Raw genomic sequence first — 12,730 nt, 5'->3', positions numbered from 1 at the left:
TGACAAGTAAACATTTTGTCAATATATATTTAATGATACTCTACCTAATTTTGTATTTACTTGTTTGGGCTCTCATTGATGTACAAGGTGGTGTTTACTCTTGAAATTAAAAGAAAGATGTCAGTAAACAGTTGATTTGTGTACTCTATTGGAACAGACTATAACACATTTTGATCAACATGTGTCAATTTCATTTACCCTTAAACAAACTTTTAATTTACAACTGCAAGTTAACTGAGTATTTTAAATTGCAGCATATATTATTAATTATTATCAGCATATTTAGTGAATATAAATTCAATATAAGTACATTAGAATTTACACAATCTTGCAACCACTTAAAGGTGCTACATGTATATCATAGTTATATATGTGAGCATCTGTTTGTGATAAAAATTCTCCAATAAAAATGTATTTTCTACTAGCAGATAAAATTGTTTTGTTAGAATTATTTATGGGCATATAGTTGAAGGTGTAGTCTTTAAATTTAAAGCAAAATTTAATTAATTTTTTTAATTTGCAATAGCTGTCATTGTGCAACTTGGAGATAGCTCCTTTAATACATAGTACCTTTAATACCGGTATAATAGATCACACACTCTTAACAGTTTTGCTCAAAAGTTACTTAGAAATGTCTACAAATATTTTGTTTTGGAGAGGGATAGGGGTAAACCGTCATCAGAGGGTCCCTCATATATTGCAACAACAATGAAATTGACACGTCGATCAAAATTTGTTATAGTCTGTTTCAATAAAGTGCACAAACCACCTGTTTACCGACATATTTCTTTTAATTTCAAGAGTAAACATCGCCTTGTACATCAATGAGAGCCCAAACAAGAAAATGCTAAATTAGGTAGAGTATCATTCAATAGATATTTACAAAACATTTACTTGTTAGTTTAATGTGAAAGACATAATCGACAAAAATCAGTTTTATTATATTTTCGACACTACTATAGTACATAGTTACTACATTATATATTACTAGCAAAAACAGATACATATTTATTCATCAACATTGCTTCACAAGAACATAATTATTATGTCACTAGTTCACTTTTCTAAATTACTAGCACAAATTAAATTCATCGTTAACTCATAACAGTTGCGTCACCAGTACGTAGTTGCGATATTGGTAAAGGAAATGTGTACTCAGTTGAATACAATGTGTATAGGTTGGGCATTGTGTATTTAATTGATTACACTACCTATAGGTAGGGGGAATGTGTACACAGTTAAGTGCACTGCATATAGTTAGCCCAGGGATGCGGTGTTCATTCAGGTGGGTGAGGAAGGAAGAATGGTAAACACACTGGGTTCTTCTAATACCTATACTGGGTTCACTGATGTCCAAAGATCCTGATGTAGCTGTCACCTGCAGTCACATACAATCTTTCTTTGGTGTCATCGTAATAAATACAATGTGGAATTTTGTCAAAATTAGCTTCCGTCAAAAAATGTCTGACAAACTTTCCTTCTGGAGACAGCAGAATCACTCGCTTGTTTTCTCCGTCTACTACTAAAACCCGGGACTGTGCATCACAGTGTAAAGCCCCTGGCCTCTTTAAAGGGTATCTCCACAGCACCTCCCGCTCTAGTGTGATGCAGACCACACAACCAAGTTGATTGTCTGACACAAGTATGTGTCCAGAAGGAGTCGAGGTCAGATAATTTGCCATTCTGAAAAGTTCAACGGTGGTTTTTCCAGTGCGGAATGTCTTTAAAATCTTGCCTTGCAAATCAGTGACAGACAGCAGGTTGTCATGGGCAATAACTAATCTAGTTTGAACCTCTGGTTTTGAAATGACGGTTGTGATAGCGAAATGATCAGTTATAGGTTTTAGTGGGCATTTTATCTCTTTAATGATCAACTGTGGTCGGACATTGATAATTCTTAGATGTAACTGATGGTCTTCAGGCCAAGAATATAAACAATACAAGACAGCGACTTGACTGGCACTAATTTTTGCTATTTTCAGACTACGCGAGTTTTCTAGATATATACTACTCTTCTTCTCAGCATCTTCCTTCACATCATGCCATTGTGCAGTCACACAAGTTTTATTGTCGCAGAAAACAAACACCTCTGTCCCATTCTGGTTGAGGACAACTAGATCAACAATACACATGTTTCTTGCAGCTCCCATTTTAGCATCAATCCCGACATCAACTGTGTCAATCCAAGTAAATGTTTTCTTCTCTAATGTATCGCCACCATCTTTTCCATTTGGTTCAGGATCCGCTTCTGCTAAACCTGGTAAAAGAGATTACAAATATATACCCTGTAACATAAGTACACATGTACACATATATTAAATGGGCAATTCCACAGTAACCAATGTAACATTCAGACATGTCTACCAGCCTCCATTGAATAACTGATACATCGAGGTGTTCTTGGGTGCTTTGTGATAAAGTATACTGGCTACCCATGTTATGTATCCCAAACATATTAGACATTTGTGAAGAGTGAACAGGAAAGTTCCAAAGGGGTCGATAACACATGTAATGTGGAATCAGAGTTTTAAAGCATGGCTGATTTCATTCTAAACTGCCCATTGGGCTATTTCTCGTTCCAGCCAGTGCTCCACAACTGGGGTAATAAAGGTATGTACTATCCTGTCTGTGGGATGGTGCATATAAAAGATCCCTTACTGCTAATCGAAAAGAGTAGCCCATGAAGTGGCGACAGCGGGTTTCCTCTCTCAATATCTGTGTGGTCCGTAACCATATAACCGTAAATAAAATGTGTTGAGTGCGTTGTTAAATAAAACATTCCTTCCTTCATTCTAAACTGTGAAGTGTGCACAGATATAACAAATTGATGTCCCCCTCCAACCCACCCCATCCCTTTCTTGTCCTGGGAGGAGGAGCCTACCGAGGCCAGCACCTGTGCCCAGGACATGCGTGCGCTACAATAGCTTACTATGAATGTGCACGTTAAACACTTCGACCTGACCTTAAACATTTTCTGATCCTAATCTCACTCCATCACGGTGTGCACTGCAGCTCTGCACATAACACCATTTACTTATAACCGTGCTGCCTTCTGGACAATACTCACCAGGTTCACCGCCATCTTGTATTTCATCCTTTCTGTGGTCCTTGTCCAAACTGTCTGTCATGGTTTCTATTCTGAAGTTATTTCTTATCTGAGCTGCCCATCCTGCTGTTGGATTTGGTATGGACACAAACACTCTGCAGACTGGGCATCTAAATCCTTTTTCCTTGCAAGCATCGGATTGTTTATCAATGTATTCCTGAAGACATCGGCAGCAGAACGTGTGCAGACAGCTAAGTGTCTTGGGTTTCTTGAAGATGTTCAAACAAATCGTACAGCTGAGGTGTTTATCACTTTCAAACCCGGTTTTTGAGACAGCCATTGTAGTTCCTGCAATAAATTACTAAATACATTTATCAAACGAAAAGTTAAAATTTGTTTTGTTTAACGACACCACTGGAGCACATTGATTAATTAATCATTGGCTACTGGATGTCAAATGAAACTAAAAGAGCTATTTTGATTTTAAGATGGGCATTGTAGTTTCTGCAATATATTATTGAATGTATTTATAAAAATTTGGTCTCACTACACAGTTCACTTCCGGGTGAGAGTTCAATCATCATGGTCCACTATAGTTTCTAATTGTGACACGTTATGGTTCACATATTCACTTCTAGGAAATTGTGAAGAATTAAAACAATATGTATGTTTAATGGTAAGCCTTCTGGCTGTACTTTGCCCATGTTACTTTGTAATATTGTGCATTGACCTTTTGTGACATGGGTGTATAGCGCAAGAGACAGCCAGAGTGAATCGGTTAATGAACCACCTGTTCAGACCGGTACTACAGCCAGATGCGGTTATATAGCAAAAACCGGAGACGGAAATGTTCTCAATTTTGGAGTGAAAATAAATGCTTACGGTATATAATGTATGTTCCAGGGTTGAAAATTAACATGAAAACCAAGGTCGTCAGCAGGGCCAGTTGAAGAAAAATCTTACTGGCCCTTCTCAAATTAAACTAGCCCTCCAATTATCACATTGGAATTTAACTGCACAGGTAAAATTAAAACTATAGTGTGTTTTTTGTGGGGTTTTTTTAATAATAACTGTTTGTGTTAAAGAAAACCGATGAATTGATGTTTTAATTCATAATTAATAAAGTAAAACTTGATAATAAAAACATGTTGTTAAGTTTTAAACCCATACCAACTCAAATATTAAAAAAATGAATTGAAAAAGAAATCCAATATAAATAAACGTTTCTTTACAAAGTACCATTAAATTAAACATATTAAATCTCATTTTAAATACAGGGTAAAAGATAATGTAGTAGAAACAGACTAAATGTAGAACTGCGCGTGCTTTAGTAAACTAGTCTGGGAATGGCAGTCCTCTTTGTGGCGATGGAAGAGGGATGGAATAAACTTTGTGGTGATACAAGAGGGGTGAAATTCCCAGCAAATGATTTCCTCGGGAGTTGCTGTTCTCCTAGATAGAGATCCACGGAATCATCCAGTTTTGCGAAATGCCTATTCGACTCTGCTTTGTACAGAGATACGGCCCTGATCATGTATTACGGCTGTGTCATTCAGATTACCTTAGATGTTCCATCAATTGCCTTAAAACCTGTATCACAAAAAAAAAAAAAAGAGTTAACCTATGCAGTTTGATGGTAATTTGTAAAGGATTCTTGTTTTAATTTATATTGCACTTTTCCCCCCAATAAAATGTTAAAATATAGAACGTTGTCTTCTGCTGCCAGATCTTTAGTTCGTGCCAACATAGACGCGGTGTCTTTTGTCACATTCGATTCAGTATCAGTGTGTTTCTTTTTTTAACTAGTACCATACTCGCCAGACACTAAAATTGATGGTCGCCCAACGGACCACCTTTGTAAAATTCTTAGTCGCCCTTAGCCAATAAAGGTCGCCACGGGTGACCGGGCGACTGCTAATTTTCAACCCTGATGTTCGCAATGGTGTATATTGTTTGTGCCAACGAGAACCCGTTCTTTTGGCAATCTTCATTTGAAGTTGGGCAATTTAACATGGGTTTCAATGACAGATGACATCTGTGTAGTGAGACCTTAATACATTTAACACAGTAAACGTTTTCTTCTTATTTTCTGACGAATGTAAATGGAGGAACAGAAGTCACAAGTTGGTGATGTAGTTTCTATTTCCCTTTCCAACATGAAAATATATATACATACACACACACACACACAGTCAAACTTCGATCACTCCACCTTCGATCTCTCGATCTGAAGCGACAGTCCCGGCCGAGTTGCTATACAAACTAGTAATAACGACCTTCGAAAAATCAAACTTCGAAAACTTGATAACCTCGATCTCTCGACCTAATTCTTTGGTCCCGCCATAAAGATTTAATAGAGTATGCACCTCCAAAACTCGATGCGTGTGGATTGAACAAACTGTCATTGTCAATAGTATTTTGAAGACGAATGTATTGTCAATCATGTCAATCAGGCGAAGCGTGGTCCTGGTCGTCGAGGATTAAGGTGATAATTACAGAATAACAGATCGCCAACTAAGTTGAACGAAATGATCCTGTGTTTGGTAGTTGGTGTACGTCCGTGGTGGAGAGCCTCACTACGTAATACATAATTACAAACACAGTCTGGTTAACTTCAAAGAGCATTTGAAATAATTGTTAGCGCTGTTTGTTTTTACTCTCAAAGGCGTGAATCATGTCAAACTTTAACTTTTCTATTTATGTATCAGTTAATGTGACTGATATTTTAATGCGCTTGTCACGGGGATTCTATAATTCCCGTAACTGAATAAAACACGATTATCAAAATATCTCTCCTAACTGTATATCTATTAGATCTCTCTGTAACAGGCTGTTAAACCCTAGTATGGCTCGTCTAGGTATGATCAGAGATACGATCTTATATAAAGTATATATTATTATAGCACGTTAGTTCTCTAGAAAACACAACAAAAACACAATACACTTTGGAATCTGTATTAATCTACGCTGACAAATGTACAGCCGTAGTAGTAAATTAATAACAGCAATAATAACAACCCAGAACTGATCACTTAATTAGTTAATCTCTAGGTGTCTAGTTACACAATATGCGAATCACTTCACCGTTACACCACACCCACACGAGTGATAATTGAGAAACGCTTACAGGAGAAGTTAATTAATAAAGGAATTACAACACCATTCCTAACTGGTTAATTTTTAATTAACCCTTACTACTCATTCAGTAACGTGTAATAATTTAGGAACGCTTCTTGGGGAACTTAATTAATAAAGGAATTACAGCTCTATTCCTAACGGGTTAATTTTTAATTAACCCTAACTACTCATTCAGTAACCTTGTAACACAGAATTAATACTTATCACAATAAAGACAATAACCTACAGTGTACCTAGGGTCTTCTAGGATGACTGGCTAAGCTTTATATTACCAAATACTCATATAATGTTAGAACAAAAAGTCTACGATTTACTTCGTCAGATGACCGAAGACACTGTCTAAAGAATATTGGTATAATACAGTATTAAAATAATTAAAGTCACATCAATCACATCAAGGTTATACACAGAGCAGAAATGATATTTACCAAGTCCTAACGGACTACGTTCCCAGGAAGCTTCCTAATTCGTTCTCCTCGATATCTCTAAAACACTAGCTATTTATTATAAATCAGGATTTTGCCTGGGAGTACAAGGCGGTACCTCACGTATCATCTCATATTCTGACTCTACTAGAGTCGGTATTATTTCTCTCTGATCGTCAGACTTACTGACGCCATCGTCGCCAAAATCACGGTTGTAAAACCGCACTCGCAGAGGTATTACGTAACTACTCGCCACATGGCCTCCACAGCGGGACTAAGTGCATATTGGAATGTCCGATCGTGCGAAGTATTACGTAACAAGTTGCCCATCTGGGCTACGGGCAATAAACTGCACACGGCCCTCTAACACAATTAAAATCGCCACAGGCGAAACAAATTTAAGAGCATGTACCGTGACAGCGCTTTTCCACTGGGGATGCGTAGTTTTCAGAGTTCAGAGGTAGGCAGCGATGCACATGCTTCTTACAGTATTAAGCAAAAATAACCAGCTGCAATGCAGTTTCAAATTTGAATATTAATTTCGAAAACTCAAACTATTTCCTCATTCCCTTCAAGATCGAGTTATCGAAGTTTGACTGTATATACACACACACACAAAGTTCGTATATATATACACACACATGCACGCACACACACAACACACACACACACACACACACACACACACACACACACACACACAGAGTGGACTCTGTCCAAACCGGCATCTATCTAAATCGGCATTATGTTTAAACCGGCAGAGTTTTAAAGTCCCGTTCAGCTACTGTTAATTTATTAGGAAACAAAAAATCTGTCGACACCAGATGCCTTCTATTCCAGACTTCGGATGCAAATTCAAGAACAAAAGAACCTTTCATGTAGTAATTAGCTCTGTCTACACCAGCGTGCGATACTGCCCCTATACTGTCTACACCGGCATGCGATCATACCTATTGTCTGCCAGTGGTCACCTTTTAACAATGACGGCAGTAATCAGGACACCACAGAAAGTGTTGTGAAATAATCGCGCTTCTTTAAAAGCTTAACAAACAATTAACAACACCTGTAGTAACGGGTATAGGTTGCAAGATAAATCGTATTATTATTTGTATGAGTTCATACCTGCATTGCATCATACCGATCTGTCTAAGACAATAAATTCAGATCCCTATTTTAAAATAATGTTATTTATTCTGCTTGTTGTTTTAAATGCGTTCTGATCTGAACACATTCTTTTATTACAGTCAAATGTTAATATCCCACTTTCAAAAGTCGGGACTGAATTTGAGTCCTGCTTTTCACAGGTAGGTTGGTAACTAGGTTAACGTGCTTATATACCACTTCCTTACCAATCGAGGTACCATTAGACAGGCATCGAAATAAGCAATGTGTCTGGTAACCCATTTACAGGTTACCACAAAATATAGTCTGGTAACCTATAGGTTTCCACAACTATATGAAAGTTAGAATTGAATTCCTGTTACTACTACGCGGTCGTTCTGAAATTGTAACGGTGTGCGCGAACATCGGTACGAGAAACGAAATCCGGAAGTAACTTTATCTAGTGGGTGCTGTTTAAGGTAGCACCAGACCTGTCAACCTTAGTCAAGAGAAAGCAGGAGGTGTGTGTTGAAAAAGCAGGAGATTTTGTCAAAAAGCAGGAGATTTTTTAAATTCACACAATTTAACCCAAAATCGCAAGATTAAAAAAAAACATTATTACAATAAGTTATATGAATACTTTATAATGTCATATATACTTCTTAACCTTAGATCTTGGCATTTAAAAAAAAATAATTTAAGTTTAAATATTATTATGATTTAATACATATTTAAAATAAATAAATTATTTTATCCAAAAATGTTAAGAACATGAACAAGAAATAAAAAATTTAATTAGTACATTTACGGTATTATACTTACAGCCTTACAGGTTGCGTTACATTATCATTTGTGGTTAATGTACCTAAGTACCAAAGACAAATTTATATAAATCTTATAAATTAATATTCAGTTTTTACTATAATGAGGAACGGTGGCGTGGTACTTATTTAAAATCATTATAATGATGCAATAAACATTGTATTTTCATTAATCATAAGTAAAACCTCATTACGGACATCGTCTGAAATATACCGGAATTATACCCATTTCCGTGAGTAACTTTATGTCAATGTCAAACACAACATTTTTTAATTGTACAAAAATAATTTCTTGAAGTGTACCCTTATAACGAACATTTTACCGCACAAACATACAAAATTAACTGACACAAGTATGTTTATACAGCTAATTGGTCTTTTCGTTGTCTTGCTGTGACATGTGATTTTAACATGCATGTGTATCGCTGTCAACTCGGGAGTCTGGCAGTTCAATATTCGTCATAGTTGCATTATGTAATCCAGTGGGAAGACATTTTACAATTCAGAGGTGTTATTAGAACTAAATTGGATAGTTTTTTTTTGTTTTTTTTATATGGCAACACTGAATGTCAATACACAACCTGTTGAATTAGCGGCAACACGCTTCGTAGCCATTACGATGACAACAAACATTATAATAACACGTCATTTTATAAACTCCATGTGCTTTTTTAACAATATAAATAGGCTATCCCACAATTCTCACTTCGGCAAAGGTTAAACAGTCGGGACAATTCTCAGAAACCGAAAGTAGTCGACATTTTCCGAATGAAAAAAAAAAGGCAGAGTTACTTCCCTTCTGTTATTTTGACAAAAGAGGATCGATTTTTTTTTTATGCTTACAAAAATGTCATTTAACAGGAGAAACTGTCTCCCGCACAGGTTAAAGGAGATTTGATCAAATACCGGGAGAATCCCGCGGAATCCGAAGGGTTGACAGGTCTGGGTAGCACTATACCAATTAATTTCCGGCTGGGTCGAAGTTCGAGGTGCACCGAACTTTTGATAGAGAAGTTAACACCACAAGTCCTGTGATTGGTTATAAATGTGAGTGTGTTGGTTGTAAAAAAAAAACATAGTTTCATTTGGGCTAAAAATGTATACAATTTTAATTAATCTAGTACCACTGTGTCAAGTAGCCTTGTGCTTGGAACATGTATGGGGTACATGTAAAAAAAAGTACTAAAATTTTGTGCGAAACTAGGGGTGTTGTAAAAACATCTGGTTATACCGAAAATGAGCCATGAAAGGTACCATTTTCTGCAGTTAATACTTTGAGGTAGGGGTTGTAGTACTGATATGTATGGGTCATAGTTTGGTTGATATATTGCATATAGTGTTTTTAAACACAAACGTTAACATGGTCGCCTATGGGATTTGAATTGGTATAGTCCAACCTTAAACGCGGATTGCCAAAAATTGCTTTGCAATTGCACAAATCATAGTCACTTCGTACCCAAGTCATATCGTACCATCCATTTCGTACCATGCTGCCTGGTCATTTCGTACCTTGGTCATTTCGTACCATTGCAAAAAGTCATTTCGTACCCAAGTCATTTCGTACCATTGTGAAAAGTCATTTCGTACCCCAGTCATTTCGTACCCTAGTCATTTCATTCCAGTATATAGAAAACGAATTGACTATAGCATAAAAGCAGTAGGTTTTGTTTTAAAACTTTATTTTGACAGTTTGAAAACCAGAACACGTTACTGTGCAGCATATCGTTATTGGTACCCATAATACCTGTCAACTGTTATTTCAATTTTACCTGACAAGAGCCGTATATGGTATTTACTACTAACTGACAACTGCAATTTTGTGTGAAATGGCTCCAGATAATTAGTCAAAAACAACAAAACAATATAATGGACCAACAAAATATTATTTATTTATTAGTTCTTCTTTTCAAGCTTGCTTATTTGCATCTTATTTGTTTAAGAAATAAACAATAACAACCATTAAAACATTAACTACCTTACTGATTGCCAAATTAGCCAATTGCTAATGTTTATACAAAGTATACAAAATATCCCTTAAATTAACCACAAATTTGTAATTTAATGTTATTTTGTAAAAGACATTACCGGGGTAATTGTTATAAATTGTTATACTACGGTACGATATGACTTTCAGTTATGGTATGAAATAACCAAGGTACAAAATGACTAGGGTACGAAATGACTTTTTGCAATGGTACGAAATGACCAAGGTACGAAATGACCAGGGTACGAAACGACCAAATTAGGTACGAAATGACTATGGTACGAAATGACCATGTTATGAAGTGACTAGCAACCAATTGCACAAGTGCGCACGAACATCGGTGCAATTTTGTACGAGAAAACAAAACGCGGACATAAATTCATCTAGTGGACGCTGCTTAAAGGGACATTCCTGAGTTTGCTGCAATTTTTAAGATGTTATCGACTAACAGAGACTTTTTAACGATTGTAATTACATATCGAATATATTTTTCTGCATAAAATATTAGTGGCTGTATATTAAATGTGTTTCTGATCATTCTAAAATTTATACTAGGTTACATTTCATTTTATTTCCTAAAATATATTTTTTCGTACGTACGAAATTATTTGAAGATAAAATCCAGTTTTGGCTTCTTACAAATATTAAGATGACCAGAAACACATTGAATATACAGACACTGATATTCTAAACCAGAAAATATATTTAATATGTAAGTTTAATCGTAGAAATATTTTATTAGTCGGTATCATCTTACAATGCAGCAAACTCAGGAATGTCCCTTTAAATGCGGAGTGACTTGCGAGCGAACATCGATGCAATTCCTGACGAGATAATAAAACGCAGAAGTCCTGAATGCATTGCCTGGTTTACGTTCAGCAACGGAAATTTTTGTTGAGAACGAAATACGTACCGTTCTCGACTTTTCTAACATGTGGTAACCTCCCGGTAACCTGAACGACCGTTCTCGACTTATTTCGATGCCTGATTAGAGTTGATGTAGGCTACATAATATGTGTTAAGACCAAAATGTCCAAACTAGCGTCTGTTAAAAATCAGCTGTTTTTCGAACAATCATTCTCTGCTGTCAGCATGTTGACCTACTAACAGAACGCCTGATGCTATGTCACATGTCTGATGTGGGTCAAACCGACTGATCGAGCAGTGTTTTTTTTACCCCCAAGCATTTTACAAAAAGTCACTTTATTAATAACTGGGATGGTATTTTTGTTTTTTATTTTTAATACTGTAATGTTTATGTATTTGTTTTATATACTGTGTATTAATAATGTGCCATGATTGTGGACCTTTAAAGTGTCAGTATGTGTTGGTTGTCCAGGTATGCATCTTTCCAACACATCAGGCAGCTAATAAAAAGTACCAGGGCCCATATTTTCGAAGCTCCCCTAATCAACATCGTGCCACATCATAAGCCTAAAATACACCCCCTCCCAAAAAAAAAAAAAAAAAAAAAAAAAAAAAGCAAATTAATAAAAATAAAATAAAATAAAATAAAATAATTTTTTTTAATAAAATAAAATAAAATAAAATAAAAATAATAAAAAATAATATATATATTTTTTAATCCTGACTACGGGCCTGGGTACGGTATCAGTCAATACAAATGAAAGAATGAGTTTAATGTTAAACTACTGATAACTTACCAATCGTGTTTATGATTATGTAAATACTGCACACACTGGAGAACTTGAGAGAAAATGGCGACTCACGGCCAACGCGGAAGTATTATAGGTTCTAATAGACCAAATCAATTCCTATTGCCGATAATGTTAACGTTTACTAATAAAACTGATATAAGCAGCGTTTCAACACACCCAGGGAGTACAGCAGTAGAAAGTGTGGCACCTCACATCTAATCTACCTGCAAGAAAATGGGGGGGGGGGGGGGGGGGGGGGGGGAGGGGGGTATTTAATTAATGTTTTCAATAGCAACCGTCATTTTTGCTGAAAATTGCAATTCTATTTTTGGGGGTACCCCGCATTAGTTTCAACCTCTGGTATACGTCCCTAACTGCGTTATGCTTCAAATTCCGTTCACTTTGTTTTCTCGTGCACGGTTCGCGCAATAAACATCCGATTTGTTGTCATCGGCATTTCGTTCGATCATTTATGAGGTTTTTCTTCACAGTTCAGGAACATATTTATAGACAATAAAGTTGAGAAAAGTAAGTATCTAAATACAAAACTTTACAAA

General features: G+C 36.1%; 1 protein-coding gene across 1 annotated transcript; it reads right to left on the bottom strand.

Annotated features, from left to right (window-relative positions):
• Positions 1 to 419: 419 nt before the first annotated feature.
• LOC121388650 lies at positions 420 to 12,293 on the bottom strand. Its single transcript, XM_041520088.1, has 3 exons — positions 12,180 to 12,293; positions 3,068 to 3,394; positions 420 to 2,257 (listed from the first exon to the last, which is right to left on the bottom strand). The coding sequence occupies exons 2-3, from the start codon at positions 3,384 to 3,386 to the stop codon at positions 1,344 to 1,346; spliced, it is 1,233 nt and encodes a 410-aa protein (XP_041376022.1). The 5' UTR covers positions 3,387 to 3,394; positions 12,180 to 12,293; the 3' UTR covers positions 420 to 1,343.
• Between the last annotated feature and the right edge of the window lie 437 nt (positions 12,294 to 12,730).

Source organism: Gigantopelta aegis, chromosome 14, assembly GCF_016097555.1.
Source record: "Gigantopelta aegis isolate Gae_Host chromosome 14, Gae_host_genome, whole genome shotgun sequence".
NCBI lineage: Eukaryota > Metazoa > Mollusca > Gastropoda > Neomphalida > Peltospiridae > Gigantopelta > Gigantopelta aegis.
The sequence above is the reverse complement of the archived record's forward strand: the minus strand, read 5'-3'. Positions and strand labels throughout refer to the sequence as shown.

Bases quoted from the DNA above. Each gene is read 5' to 3' on its own strand.
- LOC121388650 (XM_041520088.1), bottom strand. From the start codon at position 3,386: ATGGCTGTCTCAAAAACCGGGTTTGAAAGTGATAAACACCTCAGCTGT. The intron at 2,258-3,067 runs GTGAGTATTGTC...CTCTTTTACCAG, and splicing joins ACAAGATGGCGGTGAACCTG to GTTTAGCAGAAGCGGATCCT.